At 52.5% G+C, this 22,071-nt stretch overlaps 1 protein-coding gene and 1 long non-coding RNA gene across 7 annotated transcripts; one reads left to right on the plus strand and one right to left on the minus strand.

Annotated features, from left to right (window-relative positions):
• Positions 1-233: 233 nt before the first annotated feature.
• LOC117082749 lies at positions 234-21,169 on the minus strand. Its single transcript, XR_004436757.1, has 6 exons — positions 20,962-21,169; positions 14,766-15,232; positions 13,883-14,064; positions 9,570-9,935; positions 6,277-6,339; positions 234-1,297 (listed from the first exon to the last, which is right to left on the minus strand). It is a non-coding gene; the product is annotated as an uncharacterized LOC117082749 (long non-coding RNA).
• On the plus strand, positions 9,687-15,376 carry GLYCTK (glycerate kinase). Of its 6 annotated transcripts, none has more exons than XM_033209680.1 (5): positions 9,687-9,817; positions 12,381-12,796; positions 13,037-13,188; positions 13,816-13,991; positions 14,331-15,376. In XM_033209680.1, the coding sequence occupies exons 2-5, from the start codon at positions 12,420-12,422 to the stop codon at positions 15,195-15,197; spliced, it is 1,572 nt and encodes a 523-aa protein (XP_033065571.1). In that variant the 5' UTR covers positions 9,687-9,817; positions 12,381-12,419; the 3' UTR covers positions 15,198-15,376. The 6 variants fall into 6 exon arrangements, with proteins under 6 accessions (XP_033065571.1, XP_033065561.1, XP_033065568.1 ...); XM_033209670.1 differs by having other exon boundaries at positions 9,720-9,852; XM_033209677.1 differs by having other exon boundaries at positions 9,741-9,856.
• Positions 21,170-22,071: the final 902 nt, after the last annotated feature.

Below are 22,071 nucleotides of genomic sequence, written 5' to 3' on the forward strand. Positions count from 1 at the left end.
GTTGGCCAAGCTGGTCTCGAACTCCTGACCTCAGGCAGTCCGCCCGCCACCCGCACCCGGCCTGGTGTTCTTAATCGAGGTAGACTTTAGGTACAGTAAAAATCAGCCTTTTTAGGCCGGGCGCGGTAGCTCACGCCTTTCCGACCCACCTCTTTGGGAGGCCGAGGCAGGATGATCGCTTGAGCTCAGGAATTTGAGACCAGCCTGGCCAACATGACAAAACCCCATCTCTACTAAAATATAAAAAATTAGCTGGGCATGATGACGCGGCTGAGGCACGAGAATTGAGAAAGGCGGAGGCTGCAGTGAGCCGAAGTCGTGCCACTGCATTCCAGCCTGGGCGACAGAGCAGACGGTCTCCCTCCAAAAATTAGCCTTTGTAGTGGCTAGTTTTATGTTCTAACACCCATACACAGTCATGCAATCACCACCACATTCAAGATATGGAAGAGTTGCACTATCCTGTTTGTAGTCAACAGGATTATTCTAAAGGTTCTATCATATACGTGATTCTTTGACTTAAAAGTAGTTTATCTCTAACAAAGGAAAACAGTATTTGAACAGAAAATAGGAACCAAGGTTCCTAACCTTAACTTTATGGGCAAAGGGTTAAACTCAGTGCCAACCTATGTGGCTTCACAGATCTCTATCTTGTGTGAAGCTCCTCAAAGGGTTACAAAGCCTGGGGTTTCCAACAGTGGAGATGGGGATTGTTTATTTTTGCTTTCTTTAGCTAAAGAGAAACAAAAACGAGGAAAGGCTGTGAGACATTTCAGTCGCTATTAGGAAGGTGTGATATCCAGAGACCTGTGCAATGGTAAAAAACAAAATGGAAACCCTGGAACAGCTGGGGTCTTTCTAGAAAGAACTAGAGGCTGTATCCCAACCCCCTGGGTAAAAGGAGAGCCAGGATCCTTACACATAAAGAGAAGTTGTTCTCTAAGGGAAGAGGGCAAGTTCCTGGCTAAGTCTGGGGTATAATTGCCTCCTGACAAAGAGCAGAGCTTCTGGCTACAATTTGTTCTGGGGTCTGGAAAAAGCCGGTTTGAGTGAAACTTGAATAGATGGCAACTTTCCAAACTGCACAGCAATGGAAGAAAAACCCTCCACGCCCCAGATCACTCACTCTGCTTCCCTGTAATTCCTGTGCCTTTATTTCAGAAGCTAGAAAGGCTGATACAGAGTCTGCTTCGAATAGTTTAGAAGGCAACAAGGACTGATTGAGTGCCCATGTTCTGGAACTGTCGGGAAGTGAACGCGCCCAGTAAGATGATGCTGTATTTTGGTCCATATTAATCTACAAAAATAACCACAGAAACAGCTGTAATCTACTGAATGTTGCCGGCCAAAAGAAATCTTTTCAGGGTATCTTTCAAGTATTGTACTTCCTATACCTTTTCCAGATTTCACCGTTAAGACCAAACCTTCCTCCCAAGACTTGCCTTTCTGCATTATTTTTGGAATGCACTTTTTTTTTTTTTTCGTTTTTAAGAGGGTCTTCAAATGCTCATCCTGTTTCAATTTTTTTTTTTTTTTTTTTTGAGGCAGAGTCTCGCTCTGTCGCCCGGACTGGAGTGCAGTGGCCAGATCTCAGCTCACTGCAAGCTCCGCCTCCGGGTTTACGCCATTCTCCTGCCTCAGCCTCCCGAGTAGCTGGGACTACAGGTGCCCGCCACCTCGCCCGGCTAGTTTTTTGTATTTTTAGTAGAGACGGGGTTTCACCGTGTTAGCCAGGATGGTCTCGATCTCCTGACCTCGTGATCCGCCCATCTCGGCCTCCCAAAGTGCTGGGATTACAGGCTTGAGCCACCGCGCCCGGCCCACTTTTTTTTTTGAGACGGAGTCTCACTCTGTCGCCCAGGCTGGAGTGCAGTGGCCGGATCTCAGCTCACTGCAAGCTCCGCCTCCCGGGTTCACGCCATTCTCCTGCCTCAGCCTCCCGAGTAGCTGGGACTACAGGCGCCCGCCACCTCGCCCGGCTAGTTTTTTGTATTTTTTTAGTAGAGATGGGGTTTCACCGTGTTAGCCAGGATGGTCTCGATCTCCTGACCTCGTGATCCGCCCGTCTCGGCCTCCCAAAGTGCTGGGATTACAGGCTTGAGCCACCGCGCCCGGCGGTCTGTTTCACATTCTTACTGTTTCCAATTCCTAGCCTAGCTCCCTGCCCTATTATAGTGGGACTCTCCTGGCTTCCAGCCCAACAGCATAGTTGCCTTAAAGGATGGACTTTAGGCCAGGTGCGGTGGCACTTTGGGGGGCCGAGGTGGGTGGATCACAAGGTCGGGAGTTCGAAACCAGCCTGGCCAAAATGGTGAAACCCTGTCTCTACTAAAAATACAAAAATTTGCTGGGCACGGTGGTGGGCACCTGTAATCCCAGCTCCTTGGGAGGCTGAGGCAGGAGAATTGCTTGAACCCAGGAGGCGGAGGTTGTAGCAAGCCGATATCACACCACCGCACTGGGCAACAGAGCAAGACTCCGTCTCAAAAAAAAAAAAAAAAAAAAAGATGGACTTTAAAAAGTGACCCAGAAAGCCGGCTCCAGATCTGGATGGATAGATGGAGAGAAAGCTGCAGTCAGGAGTGAATCAGATGGCCTTTAAAAGAGCATCAGACTTAATTTTTTATATTTCCTTTTATTTGTAGTCATTTTACTTGTCACATATTCATTGCAAAAAAACTAAAAAAATACAAATAATAAAAACATGGGATCCAGAGATAGCCACTGTTACAGTCTTTTATTATAGTGAAATATATATAACATAAAATTTACCATTTTGATGTAGAACCTTTCTGATTTTTTCATTTATTTATTTATTTTTTCTGCTCTGTCACCCAGGCTAGAGTGCAGTGGCATGCTCTTAGCTCACTGTAACCTTCACCTCGTGGGTTCAAGTGATTCTTCTGCCTCAGCCTTCTATTGGTGCCCGCCACCATGCCCAGCTAATTTTTATATTTTTAGTACAGATGAGGTTTTATCATGTTGGCCTGGCTGGTCTTGAACTCCTGACCTCAGGTGATCTGCCTGCCTCAGCCTCCCAAAGTGCTGGGATTACAGGCGTGAGCCACCATACCCAGCTAGTCCCTGAAATATATTTTTAATGGGTTCATGATATATTGTTTATAACTTTACCCATACTATGAACATATTCCAGGTCAATAAATACCGATACAATCATTTTGAATGGCTACATAGTATTCTATTATATGGTTGTAAAGTAATTTTGCTTCCCATTTTGTCAGAGCCCAGCCAGAGCTCAGTGTGGATTAATTGAATAAATTAATTTATCCAAAGGATTCCAGATACGTGACTGGCCCATTTATTAAATTTTTCTGTTTCATGCTACACAATTGAAAATGGAAACTGTCCTAAACAATATATCCTCTTTCCAAAACAGAGAGCTCCTTATGAATTCTAATTCTTTGAGATAAATTTCTGAGCTCCAGTGCCCAGCAGCAGGGCTTCTCTAGAGATAGACTAACTTCTCACATAACCCTTGGAATAACTAGAATCAGGTGATTCTCTTCTTTGGGACAGTTGCGCGCATGTGTGTGTGTGAGCTTACACAGCCCTTGCAATAAATAGAATCAGATGACTCTCTTCTTTGGGACAGTTGTGTGTGTGTGTGTGTGTGTGTGTGTGTGTGTGTGTGCGCATGTGCATGCGCTTAATTGCCAAAGATGAAAAGCAGAACACTGGAACACAAAATGCCTGGTGAGGTGTCTGAGCTCCAGCACCGGGAAGTGGTCGCCTCACAGGTTGGCAAAAGGAATTTAATGACAACAGTATAGGTTTGAAAAAGGAACATTTCTTAGAAAGAAAGAAGGCTGCAGAAGAGTGCAGCGGGGCACCCCAGCGAGAGGACTGAGGGCCTTGGTGGATCTTCCTTAGGTGCATTTATGGACCTTCAGGCAGGAGCTTAGGGTTGTAAAATGAGTTTCAGCATGGCATTACAGAGATGCCTAGAAATTTTAGTTACTTATAAAAGTTGAAAGAGGCGTGGAACCAGATCCCCACTTTAGATACTAGGGAAGTTTAATTACTTCTAATTTCCCCAGATAAGGAGTTTTGCCTCTGGATGGCCTGTTGGATGGTCACCAGGTGGTCTTTGCTCCCTTCTAAATTCCTCAGATAAGGGCCAGGCACAGTGGCTCACCCCTGTAATCCCAGCACTCTGGGAGGCCAAGGTGGGTGAATCACTTGAGGTCAGGAGTTCAAGACCAGCTTGGGCAACATGGTGAAACCACATCTCCACCAAAAAATACAAAAATTAGCCAAGCATGGTGGTATGCGCCTGTAGTCCCAGCTACTCAGGAGGCTGAGGCAGGAGAATTGCTTGAACCCGGGAGGCAGAGGTTGCAGAGCTGAGATCGCACTCTAGCCTGGGCGACAGTGAGACTCTGTCTCAAAAACAAAAAGAAAAAGAAAAAAAAGAAAATAAGTATTACAAGGATGAAGTAAGCCGTTTTTATTTAGAGAAAATATAAGTGTGTGCATGGAAAATCGTGTGGGATATACGTGAATATTACTAGAAATAATAAATGTAGTTACTAATGTATGTCCACTTTTACTGGAATTCCTCAGAGAGGTCCTGAGACTCTGACCAAGGGGCCTGGATAAAAAGAGGGTATCTTTCCCTGGCAGCAGGACAACTACCCAATTTGTGGGGCCCCTTGTTAAAAAAATTGCTAAGAATCTCAAGATGGCAGCAACAGACTATTAAACCAAGTGCAGCGTCCTTCTCACTGCACAGGTCACACCCATGAAGCTGGCTCAACCCAGGACTAGTACAGCAACAACAGTGAGTCTCTCTACATGCACAGGAAATATATTGTGATGAAGACTCTGAAGTTCTGAAAGGTTAACTTTCTCAGGGTCACTTAGCCAGTAAGCCCTAAAGTCTGGATTCACACTCTGCTTCAGCACTGGAAAGCTTGTGTTCTGTTTCCAGGGCAAAGGACAAGCAATCATTCACATTTAACAAAGACCACTGTTAGTAAACAATGCCTTCTTAGTCTGGAAGGAAAGGATGGAATCTTCCCAGATAAGCTTTGACTGCTCAGAGCCAGGAGGACCTGCCTAGAGTCTCAGGGCCAAGGCCTCTGTCTCCTAACCACAGCACTGTTTCCAAAGCCTTAAAAACTTTCCCAAACAATCCAACATACACAGCTTTAGTGGCCTCTCATCAGTGACTTGCCTAGTCATAGCTGAACTGCTTCCTGGTGCTGTTTTACTCTCCCCAACTCCTCCTTCCAAGAAAAATAGCTTTAAGGTGTTTTCTTTTTATTTATTTATTTATTTTTTGAGAGGGAGTCTCGCTCTGTCGCCCAGGCTGGAGTGCAGTGGCGCGATCTCCGCTCACTGCAAGCTCCGCCCCCCGGGTTCATGCTATTCTCCTGCCTCAGTGTCCCATTAGCTGGGACTACAGGCGCCCGCCACCAAGCTCGGCTAATTTTTTTGTATTTTTAGTAGAGACGGGGTTTCACCGTGTTAGCCAGGGTAGTCTCGATCTCCTGACCTCATGATCCGCCCGCCTCAGCCTCCCAAAGTGCTGGGATTACAGGTGTGAGCCACCGCGCCCGGCCTATTTTATTTATTTATTTATTTTTTAAGACAAGAGTCTCACTTTGTGGCCCAGGCTGGAGTGCAGTGGTGTGATCTCGGCTCACTGCAACCTCCACCTCCTGGGTTCAAGCAATTCTCCCACCTCAGCCTCCCGAATAGCTGGGATGACAGGTGCATGACACCAGGTCCGGCTATTTTTTTTTTTTTTGTATTTTTAGTAGAAACGGGATTTTGCCGTGTTGGCCAGGCTGGTCTCGAACTCCTGACCTCAAGTGATCTGCCCGTCTCGGCCTCCCAGCTTTAAGGTGTTTTAGAGCCCTTACACAGGACACAGCTCCACTCTACCCTGCCTCCAACACAGCTGACCTTCCCTCCCACGGAGCAACCCTGCAAGCCCAGGCTGGGCACAGTGGCTCACGCCTATAGTCCCAGCACTTTCAGAGGCTGGGGCAGGAGAACTGCTTGAGTCCAGGAGTTTGAGACCAGCTTGGGCAACAAAGCAAGACCCTGTCTCTACAAAAAATTAGCCAGGCATGGTGGTGTGCACCTGTAGTCCCAGCTACTTGAGAGGCTGAGGCAGGAGGATCGCTACAACCCAGGAGGTTGAGGATACAGTGAGCTGTAATCACCACTGTCCTCCAGCCTGGTCGACAGTGCGAGACTTTGTCTCTCAAAAAAAAAAAAATTAAAATTAAAAGTACCACTTCTTACGTATCCCAGCAGCTACAGCATTTGGCCCACACAGAAAGCACTCAGGAAATTCTTGAATTATGTCTGAGGAAGGAATAAATGAATGGATGGATGAAGACAGCCGACTATAACCAAGGAAAAACAAAATTTTCAGTATTTACAACCTCTCCCACATTAAAGAGGGCAATTCCACCTGAGGATGCCTTTGTTTTGATGATGTGGTGGGAAATCACTTAGGAGAAGGAATACACAGTCTCATATTTTAAAAGGAAAAATCCAGGGAGAAGGATGGGTGTGGTGGGTCACGCCCGTAATCCCAGCAATTTGGGAGACAGAGGCAGGCGGATGGCTTAAGCTCAGAAGTTTGAGACCAGCCTGGGCAACATGGCAAAACCACCTCTCTACAAAAAATACAAAAAATTAGCTGGGTGTGGTGGTGCATGCCTGTGGTCCCAGCTACTTGGGAGACTGAGGTGGGAGGATCACTTGAGCCTGGGAGGTGGAGGTTGCAATCATCCAAGATCATGCCACTGAACTCCAATCTGGGTGACAGAGTGAGACCCTGTCTCAAAAAAAAACATATATATATATATGAAAAAGAAAAATCCAGGGAGAGAGCTGAAAGTGGGGGCCAAGGGAGGGGAAAGGTTCATGACAAGAGCACAACATGGTTTGGAGACCTACAGAGAGATGTAGCAACTGCCAAAGGGAGCAGGTAGGGGGTGTGAAAAGAAAAGGAAATTTCAGGACATTCTCAATTTATAATGTGAAGGAGAAAAGTTAAACCTTGGAAACTGAGCAGGCATTGCTTTTTTTTTTTTTTTTCTTCTCTGATCCATGACTGCTGCTTCCTGACCTTTGTATTGAAATGTTATACATTAACCAGGCTCCCTATTCTTCATTCAAACTTAGACTAGATGATGTGGGAGATAGAGACCCTTGTGATTGTTGTCTCTTTACAATAGAATATTAAACAAACTCCTTCGAGTATAATAAATGGTAACCCATCAAATCTTATATTTATGTTAGCCTTTTTTTGGAAAACGTAATTCCGGTCAGCACCCGTTTTTGCCTATATAAACAATCCTTTTTTTTTTTTTTTTTGGAGACGGAGTCACCCAGGCTGGAGTGCAGTGGCGCAATCTCGGTTCACTGCAGCCTCCCAGGTTCAAGCCATCCTCCTGCCTCAGCCTCCCAGCCTCAGCGCCCCCAGTAGCTGGAATTACAGGCATACACCACCATGCCTGGCTAATTTTTGTATTTTTAGTAGAGACGGAGTTTCGCTATGTTGACCGGGCTGGTCTTAAACTCCTGACCTCAGGTGATACACCTGCCTTAGCCTCCCAGAGTGGTAGGATTACAGGTGTGAGCCACTGCGCCTGGCCCATGCCCAGATAATTTTTGTATTTTCAGTAGAGATGGGGTTTCACCATATTGGTCAGACTGGTCTCCAACTCCTGACCTCAAATGATCCCACTTGCCTCAACCTCTCAAAGTACTGAGATTGCAGGCATGAGCCACTGCTCCTGGCCCAAAAACACATTTCTAATGTCAACATAAAAATCATCAAAAGGTTCGAGATCCAGTTAAAAGAATTTATTCAAGCATAAAGTGTGAGGGCAGCCATCAGGGAAACATAGACACCAAGCAGTGGCAATTAGTGTTCCCCAGCGTGGGGAAAGGTGAAGATTGTTTATATAGGCCGGGCGCCTGTAATTGTTTATATACCTGTAATCCTAGCACTTTGGGAGGCCAAGGTGGGTGGATCACAAGGTCAGGAGTTCGAGACCAGCCTGGCCAACATGGTGAAACCCCGTCTCTACTGAAAATACAAACATTAGCTGGGTGTGGTGGCGGGTGCCTGTAGTCCCAGCTATTTGGGAGGCTGAGGCAGGAGAATCGCTTGAATCTGGGAGACGGAGGTTGCAGTGAGCCGAGATCGTGCCCAGGCTGGAGTGCAGTGACAGTGAGCCAAGATTGTGCCATTGCACTCCAGCCTGGGTGACAGAGCAAGACACCACCTCAAAAATAGGAGAAAGAAATGTGTTTTTGTTTGTTGATTGGTTTTTTTTTTGAGACAGGGGACCAGGCTGGAGTGCAGTGGCGTGATCAAGGTTCACTGTAGCCTCTACCTCCCATGCTCAGGTGATCCTCCCACCTCAGCCTCCTGAGTAGCTGGGACTACAGGAACATGCCACCACACCCGGCTCTTTTTTTTTTTTTGTAGAGATTAAGAGTTTTGCCATGTTCTCAGGCTGGTCTCGGATTTCTAGGCTCAAGCGATCCGCCCACTTGGCCCCCCCAAGTGTTGGTATTACATGCGTGAAACGCTGGGCCCTGCCAAGAAACATGTTTCAATAAAATTGTTAGGAAATCAAGTGTGTGATTTGTGATGCAACTCTCTCTTCTATCTCCATAAGAAAACATCAGTAAAAACAGTGAATTGTTTTGTGTTTTTGGAGTCTGATGAGGACTCATCTTATGAATGTGGGAAGGCATCCAGCCAGCTCAGGGTGGGCCCAGCATGAGAGCAAGGACAGCGAGGAAGGTCCAGAGTCATTCGCTTTTACATGAAGCTTATGTGCTTGAGGATCGCGGAACTCTTGCTAAGCCAGAGCTGTATTTGGTGGCCCATGGTGGGAGAGGGGAGAACACTAATAAGTTGTGGAATAAAAACCATGGAGAGGAGCGGGAATTACTTAATCTGGCTCCAGAAGGGGTTAGTTGTGGGGAAGTAGTGATTCTCAGTTAGTTTGCTCAGCCCAGTCCTCAGGGTGTATCTGCTGACTGATCGTACAAGAAAAAGGAAGGGAGAGGCCGGGCGTGGCGGCTCAAGTGTGTAATCCCATCACTTTGGGAGGCTGAGGTGGGTGGATCGATTGAGGTTAGGCGTTCGAGACCAGAGAGGCCAACATGGCGAAAGCCGGTCTCTACTAAAAAATACAAAAATTAGCCCGGCGTGGTGGCACATGCCTGTAATCCCAGCTATTCGGGAGGCTGAGGCATGAGAATCGCTTGAATCCGGGAGGCGGAGGTTGCATTGGGCCGAGACCGCGCCTCTGCACTCCAGTCTGGGCGACAGAGTGAGACCCTCGTTTCAAAAAAAAAAATCTGCAATCGGTGAGGCGGAGATTATTACCCTCAATGTAGAGATTAAGAAAATGAGGACTGAAGGTGACTCCTTCCAGGTCTGTTGGTGGCCAGCAAGGAGTCAATATCCCAAACTCTCCCTTTCCAGACCCCAGCTTCAGCCAGAGCTGGCACCCGCCTGCGCCGCTCCACCCACCCACACTTCCGGATTCCGCTCCGCCCACCCGCGACTACTTCCGGTCTCCAGTGCGGGGCGCTGGGGCCCGGAGCTGTGGGCTGATAAGTCTGCGCCGGCAGGGCGCGCATGACCTTCAGAAACAATCCCTGGGCTGGGCGACGACGGGTCTTGGTGGCAGCAGGCCCTTCTTTCTCGCATCACCGGGCATTACACGGCAGCCATTTGCCTCGCGAAGGCCCTACCTGAGGATGACGTCACTTCCAGCCCCCTGCTGACTGCGGGAAACCGGAAATGGTGCCAGCTCACTTTAATAGCGGGGAGGAGTCAAGGCCGGTAGTCTTCCTGTTTCCGTGTTTTGCTTTGGAGCCTCCCGGAGTTTCGGAGAGACCATGACTTGGATAGAATTGGAGGACTTAGCAAATAAAAATGCAAAGCGTCCAGTTAATTTTTTTTTTTTGAGACAGAGTCTCACTCTGTCACCCAGGCTGGAGTGCGGTGGCGCAATCTCGGCTCACTGCAACCTCCGCCTCCCCGGTTCAAATGATGCGCGTGCCTCAGTCTCCTGAGTAGCTGGGATTACAGGCGCCCCCCACACCTGGCTAATTTTTGTATTTTTAGTAGAGACGGGGTTTTACCATGTTGGTCAGGCTGGTCTGGAATTCCTGACCTCAGGTGATGCGCCCGCCTCAGCCTTCCAAGGTACTGGGATTACAGGCGTGAGCCACTGCGCCCGGCCGCCCAGTTAAATTTGAGTTAAGATAAACGACGAATAATTGTTTAAGTCCTGAACATTGTATGCACTTATTTATACTTTAAAAATTACTTGTTGGCTGGGCGCGGTGGCTCAAGCCTGTAATCCCAGCACTTTGGGAGGCCGAGGCGGGCGGATCACGAGGTCAGGAGATCGAGACCATCCTGGCTAACACGGTGAAACCCCGTCTCTACTAAAAAAATACAAAAAACTAGCCGGGTGAGGTGGCGGGCGCCTGTAGTCCCAGCTACTCGGGAGGCTGAGGCAGGAGAATGGCATAAACCCAGGAGACGGAGCTTGCAGTGAGCTGAGATTCGGCCACTGCACTCCAGCCTGGGCGACAGAGCGAGACTCCGTCTCAAAAAAAAAAAAAAAAAAAAAAAAAATTAAAAATTACTTGTTTATCTGAAATTCAAATTTAACAGGACGTCCTGTATTTTCTCTGGCAGCCTTGGCATTGAGCGTCCCCCGTCCTCTGCTCATATCCAGTGGCAAGACTGGGATCTTCTAGGCTCTTGTCCATCTGGGAAATAGATACAGATTTCACCCAGGCTATAAAGACAGGCTGTCTTAGTTGCTAAGATGCTTTTAGCTCCAAGCCTAATGGGAAAGCTCCAGGGGTCCCCCTGGCCATAACTGGACCCATTTTTGGAATCCCCATGATGATGCCCTCTGTGTTCCCTTTCACAACAGAAGTCAGGCATGGCTGTCTTTTCTTATGCGAGAGCTGAGAACTAGGCAGACAAAATGGTCAGAGTCTAGAAGTAACCACCACATTTGGGTGTGGGGTAAACCAATGTTTGAGATCTGTGGTGCAGTGGACAGTATCAGAGAGCCTGAGGGTGTTAAGGGGAGAGTGTAGTGTTAATCTCACCTTGTGTCTCATTTTGTGAATGAGGCCCAGTGAGAGAAATGGATGTGTCCCAACCACTCAGAAAACCTGTAGTAGATACAGCTGGAAGCTCAATTCCCAGCCTCCTTACCCTGCTCAGTCCATACTTGCTGATGAAGTCAGCTTGCAGCATTTATGGTAGGCATTTATTAAAGTAGATGCAATAGTACATATGTAGTACAGATGAACTCTTTGGGTCTTTGTTGTTCCTATATCTCTCTACAGCTTCCTGACCTTCACCCCAAGGCTTCTTTAGCTTTTACTCTGCCCAGTGGGGAAAATGGCTATCTGGGCTCAGTTATGGGAGCCTGGCCTTTGCCTACTTCAGCCCTTGGGCTCTCACCACTGTGGGTGGTGTGATCTAGGACTTGTTTTTGTTATCTTGGAACCAGAAGTGGTGTTCTTGGCAGGGTTGGGTCTGGCCAGCTATGTGGGTAGAAGGGCATCCTTTTTTGTCCTGCAATTGGGCTTCATGGCACATGGCCTCACATGGTGCCTGGGGACTTTCCTAAGGTTCCACCATGAGCCAGACTTTGCCCTCACTCCTGATTTGAAACTAAACCTCTGGCTGAACTGACCTGAATACTGGGATTCCTCAGATTGCTTGCCTGAGGATATGCTCTGGGCTTGACCTGATAAACCTGCAGCCTCCTATGGACCCTGACTTCCCAGCTTCCTAATCCCAGCCTCATGAGATAACAAAGTAGAGTAGGCTGGAGGTCAGTGGGCTCGGGGTCAGTTGGTGGGACAATCAACAAAATCCTGGCAGCAGAGGTAGTAAAGAGGCAAGGAAGGAGTGCCAGAAAGGGGCGTTGCCCCTGGGTAAGAGCTCAGAAGTGCAGGGGGTGGAAAAGGGGTGGGATGGCAGCCCACTGGTAGAAATTACTCCCTCTGTCAATGATTAACTCACAGCCAAAGGGATGACCTAGGAGGAGGGCCCAGCTAATAGGAACTTTGGACTTGAGGCAGAGTATCCAGAGGGCCGGCATGTGGTCTGCAGAAGAGGAGGACATGGCTGGGTGGCAGGGCTCATCTCCAAGGATGAGTGAGATCCTGCAGCTGTGGGCTTCAGGAAGTCTCCTGGGGCTATCAGATGACTCCTTCTTGTAGCAGCAGCTGTGGGGTCCACTGGCCCTGAGCCCTCAGAGGGGTGGCCGTGGGGGACTTCCTGTCTTTTGCCTTGCAAGGGCCTCAGTTGTGCTTTTTCCCTCTAGGCAGCCATGGGTGCCAGGCAGTGCTGAGAGCAGTGAGGCATGGCTGCAGCCCTGCAGCTCCTGCCCCACTTGGCCCGAGCCCCCTTGCATCCACTCCTCTGGTGGGGCTCAGTGGCCCGGCTGGCCAGCAGCATGGCCTTGGCAGAGCAGGCCCGGCAGCTGTTTGACAGTGCTGTGGGTGCAGTGCTGCCGGGCCCCATGCTGCACCGGGCACTATCCTTGGACCCTGGTGGCAGACAGCTGAAGGTGAGGGACCGGAGCTTTCAGCTGAGGCAAAACGTCTACCTGGTGGGCTTTGGCAAGGCTGTGATGGGCATGGCAGCTGCAGCTGAGGAACTACTGGGCCAGCATCTTGTGCAGGGCGTGATCAGCATTCCTAAGGGGATCCGTGCTGCTATGGAGCGCGCCGGCAAGCAGTAAGGAGCCATGGGGGGCTGCCTCCCGCTGTCTATCTGGAGGGAAACCTGGGCCCAGACCCAGGCTGAATCAGGCCTCCTCTCCCCACCTGCTTCACTTTTCTCCTGGGTCTGGCCTGGCCCCAGGATGCGTGTCAGTGGGCATCTTCGTTCATGCCCCCCTCACCTGTAAAGTTGAGAGATCAGGTGGGAGGAAAGGAGCCCACCCCATCTCTTGCACGCTGACCTTTCCCTCCCTAGGGAGATGCTGCTGAAGCCCCATAGCCATGTCCAGGTATTCGAGGGTGCGGAGGACAACCTCCCAGACCGTGATGCACTGCGAGCCGCGCTGGCCATCCAGCAACTGGCTGAGGGACTCACAGCTGATGACCTGCTGCTCGTGCTGATCTCAGGTTTAATACCACATTGGCCCAAGACAGTTGGTGGGGGGTGCACCAAATATCAGGTCTTTGAGAAATCAGATCTGAGCCCCCAGGGTCACAGGGTGAAGTTAGGAGCAAGGGAGGTGATCAGGAGCCTGGATGGTGACTCCTGGGTTGCGTTGGACTAGTCGTCTGGCCTCCCCTGAGCTGTGGAGTCCTCCCCCTGAACTGACCTTTTGGGTGTCAGTGAGAGGGTGCACAGGGAGCACCTAATGCAGGGCCTGGCACATCCATAGAGTCCTTGGAAAATGTCACTGCTGTTGCTGTTGTCTGTACTGATGTCACCTGGGGCTAGGCTCTCAGACCTCAAGGAGTCTTCTCCTTAATCTTCCATTGTGTGCCCCCTACCCTGCCTCCTGTTCTAGTCTCTTAAGTAGTTAGTTCTTCCAGTGCCTCCTGGGACCTGGGGTACCCCAAGGCAGGGGACAACTTCCAGTGGCCAGGATGTGGTGACTGTATACATATTGCATATCCACACGGGGGCACCCTAACCCCACCTTTCCAACCCCTCTTTTCTAATGTGGACTTGTCACCCTGCTCGCCTGGTTCCCTGCTTTGGGATAGTCCCTCTGCCTGATACCCTCATTGTCTCTGCAGGTGGGGGGTCAGCTCTGCTGCCTGCCCCCATCCCACCTGTCACACTGGAGGAGAAGCAGACACTCACCAGACTGCTGGCAGCCCGTGGAGCCACCATCCAGGAGTTGAACACCATTCGGAAGGCCCTGTCCCAGCTCAAGGGTGGGGGGCTGGCTCAGGCCGCCTACCCTGCGCAAGTATGATTCACTTCTTCCCCAGGCAGCCTTGGGTTGGTGGAGCCAGGCCCACATGTGCCAGGGATGTGAAAGCCTAGAACAGCATACAGATTGGCAGGGCCATGGTGTGAAAGACTATGGGGCTGACTGGGTGACATCATGGGAGGGGTGCCAGAGATGGGGAGGAGATGCCTGCATGACCAGGTGTTTTGCAAGCCCACGTGAGAGGAGTTAACCATGGGTAAGGAAATGCACTGAGTTGGGGGAAGGGTGTGTGGATACCCAAGAAGCAGTTTGTCCTTATGGGCTCTGAGGGGAGGAGGAAGTGGGCCTGAGCCTTGTGTGGTGGCCCTTCCCTAGGTGGTGAGCCTCATCCTGTCAGATGTGGTGGGGGACCCTGTGGAAGTGATTGCCAGCGGCCCCACTGTGGCCAGTTCCCACAGTGTGCAAGATTGCCTGCATATCGTCAATCGATACGGCCTCCGTGCAGCCCTGCCACGTTCTGTGAAGACTGTGCTGTCTCGGGCCGACTCTGACCCCCATGGGCCACACTCCTGTGGCCATGTCCTGAATGTGATCATTGGCTCCAATGTGCTGGCGCTAGCTGAGGCCCAGCGGCAGGCTGAGGCACTGGGCTACCAGGCTGTGGTGCTGAGTGCAGCCATGCAGGGTGATGTAAAACGTATGGCCCAGTTCTACGGGCTGCTGGCCCATGTGGCTAGAACCCGCCTCACCCCATCCATGGCTGGGGCTTCTGTGGAGGAAGATGCACAGCTCCATGAGCTGGCAGCTGACCTTCAGATCCCAGACCTGCAGCTGGAGGAGGCTCTTGAGACCATGGCACGGGGAAGGGGCCCAGCCTGCCTGCTGGCTGGTGGCGAGCCCACCGTGCAGCTGCAGGGCTCTGGCAGGGGTGGCCGGAACCAGGAACTGGCCCTGCGTGTTGGAGCAGAGTTGAGAAGGTGGCCGCTGGGGCAAATAGATGTGCTGTTTTTGAGCGGTGGCACTGATGGGCAGGATGGGCCCACAGAGGCTGCTGGGGCCTGGGTCACACCTGAGCTTGCCAGCCAGGCTGCAGCTGAGGGCCTGGACATGGCCACCTTCCTAGCCCACAATGACTCACATACCTTTTTCTGCCGCCTCCAGGGTGGGGCACACCTGCTGCACACAGGGATGACAGGTACCAATGTCATGGACACCCACCTCTTGTTCCTGCGGCCTCGGTGATGGCATAGATCACATTTTGAGAGTTCAGAGGAGGCCTACAAGGGCAAGGCCAGATGGCAGAGCAAGGTTGGTCCTCAGGGCTTCATCAAGCCTTAGGGCCCCTCCTGTCCTTGGCCTTGGCTGTTTGGTTAGCTGTCGCCTCCCACTCAGGGCCTCTGCTCTATGTCTGTTCCCTTCCAGCCAGACGAGCAGATGGGGCCTCCCCACTACCCCTACTTTCTGCATGGCAACAGGTACCCCTGAGGACAAGGACAAGCCCCTTGGCCAGTTCAGTGTTCCCGTGCTTCTCCCTTGGGCAGCCTCTCTCTTGAGTCCCTCACCCTGTTTCTTTCTGTGAAGTGAGAACGTCTGAAAATAAATAGGACCATGACATGGGTTCTCTGTGCACCTTCCCTCAGAGTGAGGCCTCACTGGGGAGCCGCTGGGAGGGGAGTGTGGTATGGCTGCAGCCACAGTGCCAGGGCCTGGCAGGACTCTTAATGCCCCTCTGCTGGACTGAGTACATGCAGGATGTGCCTCACATAATGGGTGCCTGTGTCTGTGCCTGTCTCTCTGGAGTGTGTGAGGGTTGAGCCTGACTCCTGAGAGCTTTGCTGTGTGTGAGCAGAGACCCCAGGGAGGACAGGCCTAAAGACTGCAGTCTGTGGTGACCAGCCACCCACCCAACCATGACTCCGCCATGACACTGTCACCATGGCCTCTCCAGCCTCAGCTTATAGGCCTCATTAAATGGATGTCCCTTCTGTCTTTGGACAGCCGTTAGCCACATACTGCACTTCTGGTTGAGCTGAAGTTTGTCCCACTCCCCAGTGCGGTTTCCTTGTGACAGCCCTTGTCCTAGGCTGAACATCCCCAGTTCCTTCAGCCACTCCTCTGGGGACCAAGTCCAGACCCTGATGTCAGCCCTTCAGTGGGGGTCTCAGCACTGGGATGGTGGGTCCAGCCAGTGATGAGGTCCAGTGGCCCACACCCCTTCCCATGACCGCTGACAGGAGAAGAGGCAAGTGGGAATAGAGGAATGGCTGCCTTGGCCTGGCCAGCAGCCTGGGTTGAGAGAGGGAGGTGCCACTGTCTTGCCTCCCTTTGGGCCCCCTTGCTCAGTGTCAGAGCCCTCCGCTGGCTGTCCCCGCCGTGCGCCACGGCTCCAATCCCTATATGAGTGAGCAGTAGAATCACATAGGAATAAAAAGCCATAGAGAACAGCGAGGCCTGGGGCTGCTCTTACAGGCACTTCTTCCACCCCAGCCCTCCCCTCCTCCCTGAGGGTGTTGAGGGGCCCTGGGCCGGGTCTGGCGGGACTTTCCCCTGGGAAGGGTTTCCCTTCCCCACCTGGGCTCTGGACAGCCTAGCTTGCAGATGGTTCATGACCTGGGGGCCTGGCTCACACATGGCAGGCTGGGGATTGGGAGGGAGGTGAACATGGTAAGTGGGCTCTGGGGACCAGGGAGGTTTAGGTAAAGGGGAGCTTGCACCCCACTGGGATGCACGGGTACTACTTCCTTTCCTTCTGTACTGGTGTGGAGTTCCTGCTGACTAGGGTCTCTGGGGTTATGGTGATCCTCACATGATCCTGTATCCTGGTGCTCCTCTGGCAGCCTCTGCACGTAACCGGTTCCTGCCTCAGTACTTGCTCTTGGGAGCATGAGTATTGGCACTGGGTGCCAAGTTCCAGGGAAAAGCAGGATAGGAGAGCTAGGGCAGGGGCCAAGGGCCTGGCAGCCATGTCCCCAGTGTGTGTGTGTGTGTGGTGGGTGTGTGAGCATACAGATGTTGGTGTTGGCGTACTAAGAGTGGGAATGCATCTGTGAGTATACACACAGATACTTAGTACAGGGCACATGGCTCCCTGCATCCCTGCTGAGGGCTTTGGATATGGATAGGATCTTGCAGGAAATTCCCTCTGCTCTACATTGACCCCTTCCCTATACTTCTGTTTGTAGGGTCTGGGAGGCCAGGGCCTGGATTGGACCCCATAGGGCCAAATGGTCTGTGAGCCTAACCCATTAGATTTGTTCACTAGATACCCCAGAGATAAGAAAGGATGTATTTGGCCGCAGTCTGGATGATGAGATGAGATAAACCCTACACAGCGAATGTTTCCATAGGACTCATTACTTGCTCCATAAATGTCAATTTTGGATCATTAAAGTGCCCCTCCCTTGATCTTGGCTTCTTTCTCTTCCGGCTGCTGCCGCCCTTGTGCCCACCTCATCTTCATTTTCTGAAGCTTCCCCTGACCCAGCTGGAGGATTTCACCATGGAGGGTGTCTGGCCCTGCTGGCTACAGCAACCCTCACAGGCGTCTCCCTTCTCTGCACTTGGCATGAGCCAAGAGCAGTGGGGCAGTGGGCCTGGGCAGCCCTTCAGTGTCAGCTAGTCCCAACCATTTGATTTATAGTTGCAGGTACAGAGAGAAAAGGTGGCTTATTTGGGACTGCATAGTCTCACATAAAGGCTACAGAACCAGAATGAGAACCTAGTTGGAACCTGCTTGACTATCCTCTGCCACTCTCTGGGGCTCAGAGACCCTGGGGCCAAGCAAGGGCTCAGCCAGATCCAGATCTACTGCTTTCCCACTGCCCCTCAAGGGCTTGGGATGGTGACACAACCATGCTTGGCCTCTCCAGGGATCCACACAGCAGATGTGTTGGACTCTTCTTGGCTCAGAGGGACAGCTCCATTGTGTGTGTGATTTGGCAGAAAACCATGCTCAGTTGAGTGGTAGGCTTCTACATAAATGTGTGTCTGCATCTGTATGCACGTCTGCGTGTATGTGAGTGTGCGTGCGCGTGTGTGCATGGATGCATATATAAGCATGTGAATGTGTAGTGCAGCCCACAACCAGTCTCTGAGCTGTGCTGTGCCCCATCCCAGGGTGGAGACACACAGGTGTAGAGTGTAGCGGATACAAAGAGCAAGTTGGGCAAAGAGGCCCAAAAGACTGGCAGAGGCTAGTGTGCCTGGCCGAGGGAGTTGACTTCATGTTGACAGCAATGGCAAACCTCATGAAGATTTTGGTAGGGAATAATGTCATGGAGCTGTTTTGGGACTTTAATGCTGAGAGCCAACATCCTTACTGCAGAGGGTGAGGGGTGGGGGCATGCAAGGAGATGGAAGGGGTTGCAGATAGGAGAGGTGCATTACAGGCTCTGAGAACCCTCTCCCACATCCCCTATGCAGCCTCAGCTCCAAAGCCTTTAGCCAGCCCAAGGAACCCTTTAGATGCCTGCTTTGGAACCAAGGCCGAAAGCCCTGGCTCAAACACTGTTGGGAGTAACTGAGCCTCTCTGTCTCTGGGAATGCCTCAGGGCTTTGAGAATTTTTGGGGGCAGAGGCTGGGCAGCTAGTGGACGCTTTGGTGGGCATAGGGACCCCACTCTCATGTAGGATCTCACGAGGGTGGCAGTTAAGTGGCTTGGAAAGAGCACTGAAATAGGAGTCAGGTGGTAAGTCCTTGTCCTGGCCTTCCCTGTTTTCTCGTCTGTTTAATGGGGAAAACATCCTTGCCCTATCGCCTCTTCAGGGAGGTATCAGTGGCAGGTAGATCTATGCGGGAATGCTCTGTGCAAATGGGGAGCTCAGGGAGGGAGAGAAAGAAGGTTGAAGTATTGGCCTCTTCCAAGGGGAATCTCAAGGAGCTCTTGGCTCAGGGAGGCCGCCTTCTTCCATGGTAGGACCAGAGTTAGAGCCAGCGGGACCTTGGTGCTCACTGACTGAGGCTGAGTGAGCAACCTGCTGGCCTCTGGCACTAGACAGGCACCGGCAGGGAATGGTATTTGAGTCTTCAACGGCCAGTAGGGTGTATAGTGCCCTGGGAGGTCACGGAGTTGATGGATGATCACCTGAAGTCAGAGTGAGCTGAGCCACCTGGAAGAGAGCCCCCCCAATGTCTCTGGAAAATGGGTAGGGCAACGTGCCTCCCTCTGGGTCTGGGTCATGTGTGAGGGACATGAGGAGGCCCAGACTGTGGTGAGGGAGGACTGGCTTAACCCTAGGCCAGAATCCCTAGCTAGGTAAGAGGATTTGGGATGTGCTAGGGCAGGGAGGTGGTATGCAGGGGTGAGGGACACACACACCCTGGGTGATGGGCAAGCCAATGACCTTGGCAGGCTGCCGTGTGAGCAATAGGACTGTGGGGTTGTCATGAGCTGTGCCTAGTCCAGGAAAGATGGGCTTTCTCCCCACGGCTGTGGGCCAGACCTCTCCCTAGTAACCGCTAGGACCAGTTCTGAGGCTTTGCTATCCACTTCTCCTGACTCCGGCTGGTTTGTAGTGGCTGGAGGAGGGTGAGCTGGGGTTGGACACTCAGCCTGGCACCAGCTCATGCTCACAGCTCTGATTCCACCTCTCTAGACATGTTGCTCCCATCCAGGGGTTTCTGGGGGACAGGGGTGGGAGCAGGTGCAGCTGTCACCTTGCTCAGATGAGGAAGTTCTACCCAAGGGAAGATGGCAAGACAGTTGGCCCCTAGAAACAAGTGCCCCATCTGCCCCATCCTATGGGGCCACTGCCCTTAGCAACTCTGCCTCATGGGACCACTACTCACCATAATTTGGTCCACCACTGCCTCCTTGGGGAGCCAGGGAGCTGTAGGACTTGGCTCTGCCCCAACCAGGCAGCCAGAGGCTAGACCTCCAAAATGCATCCCATTGAGAAGGTCTTCCCTGGTGTCCCCTCACGTCTGGGCTGGCCTTTTCTTTTCCTCCACTAGTAGCCAGCAGAGCCACCCTGCCCACCTCCCTGGGATGGTGTGAGCCATACGTTTTTTCCCCTTATCCAGCCCTGCCTCTCCATCCCCAGCACCAGCTGAGAAGGGGGTGGGGCCCCTGGCACTTGGCTTCTGCCCCTTCAGATCATTCCCACCCACCTGCACAGCTTTAGAGTCTCAAGATCTCCTTGTGGCCCTGGGTTATCTCCAGAAATCACACTTGTAGCCTCATTGGAACCAGGCCTCTGTCTCCACCTGCTTTCCCCACCCCTATCCACAGAGCCCCCGTTCCTCCCTGTCCTGCCCAGTTCCAGGAAGCTGGCTGCAGGAATATCTAGGCTCTGGGTTGAAACCCTGCTGTTTGCAACTCTAGGCAAAGCTCTTCTAGGGATGCTGTCTGGAGGGAGCTGGTCAAAGATCCCTAGGGGAGGGAGAAGTGCCTGTCTTTGCCATGTGGCTCTATGGGTCTGGGGATCAGTAGCTTGGAGTAAAACCTGTGAGCCTGTGGCAGGGGGAAGATCTCTCCCTCCGCTCAGACTCTCCACCTGGGCAATGGGAGCAGCCCCAGCACATTCCAGCCAGCCGCCAACCCCCCGCTAGCACAGGCACCTGTGACGGTCACAGTTCCCTGGACAGTGCCGCTGCTGGCACCCAGCAACCCTATAGCTGCAGCCCAGTCAGAGGCAGGGTCAGAGCCCTGGACTCCAGGACTGGGCATACACTCAAACCTTCAGGGGCAGGCTGTTTCAGGCAGCCCAGCCCCCGCCCACCCTCTCAGGTCCCCCTGAGGGTCTCTCTCAGCTGAGGGCCACCCACAGAAGCCAGGCACCCAGGCAGGAACGGAGCCTGCCAGCTCCCGGCCAGCCTTGTCCCTTGCGGCTAACTGGCCGCACCTCTGCCCCCCACTCCTGATGACCCCTTGGGGACCTGAAGCTGGCACTCCACTGCTGCTCCCACTGCCCAGGGCAGAGAAGCATTCTTCCCATTCTCTCCACCTGCCTGCCCTCCAGGGCTCTGGCCGCCCTGTGCCTGTGTCCCCAGATCCCCAAGGCTCACCTCAGTGGCGCTGTCTCCTCACCAGAGGCACTGCAGTGTGGGAACTGTCCCGAGGAGCTGGTTCTCAGCTGAAACAAAGAGGTGGGGGAGAAAGGGGGGGCAGCGGGAGAGGGAGAGGGTGAGTGAGCGGGCGAAGGAGTGGAGGCTGGAGGGGGAAGAGAGAAAGGAGAGGATGAGAGGGAAGAGGAGAGGGGAGGGGAGAACAACGAGCCTGCCGCCCGCCCGTCCGCCCGCCCTCCTCCGAGAGATAAAGCCTGACACCCAGGGACTAAAGGGCCAGTAGAGGAGGGGAGAGGAAATGGGGAGGGGGCAGGGGAGGTGAGGGGCCAGACTGAGAGCGGGGAGACTGTTAGAGGGGCGGGAGAGCAGGGACAGGGTGAGGAGTGGTGGGCAAGTGAGGGGCGTGGGCAGGAGAAGAGCAGGGTGAAAGGCAGGTTGCAGGGGGCCAATGGCTGATGACTGAGCTGGGCAGAGGGGTCCCACCCCTGTCCCGTGCCAGGCTCTGGATTCAGAGGAGACCAAGAGGACTTGAATGGCAGAAGGCCATGCACGAAGGGGACTGGCAGGGAGGGAAACCCGCCAGTCGTTGAGTTAGGGGCTGGGCTGGTGGGCTGGCTGGGAGGACTGCGGCCAGTGACAAGGCTACAAAGACGTGAGAAGAAACAACCGCATCTGAATGGAGGAATCGGTTTCTGCTGACCCCTGGGTTCCCCAGCCCTGAGCATCCCAGCCAGAGCCTCCTGGAGTGGGGGCGGGGGGCAGATCCACTCTGGGGCGGTCCAGGCTCTAAAGTGGCAGTCTGAGGTGGAGGGGAGAGGAGATGGGCTGTGAGGCCAGGCAGGGGTCCCAGTCATTATTTGAGAGCTCAGAACGCCCAGGACACACACCATGGTTGACCACACATCAGGATGCTGGTGTCACTGTCTTTTCGGGGAGGGGATAGTTGAAGGGGCCTATCCTGTGACTGAGAACTGGGTAGGGGAAGCCCCTCTTTCGGAGAGTGTGTGCCCTGCCTCCACCCCAGGGAGGAGGGCAGGGTAGGGAGCACAGAGAGGCAGGAGAGGAGTGGGGATGAAAGAGGTAGGGAAGCAGGGGAGAGAGAGCGGATGG

The sequence above is a fragment of the Trachypithecus francoisi genome, unplaced genomic scaffold (assembly GCF_009764315.1).
Source record: "Trachypithecus francoisi isolate TF-2019V2 unplaced genomic scaffold, Tfra_2.0 Lachesis_group0, whole genome shotgun sequence".
Taxonomy (NCBI): domain Eukaryota; kingdom Metazoa; phylum Chordata; class Mammalia; order Primates; family Cercopithecidae; genus Trachypithecus; species Trachypithecus francoisi.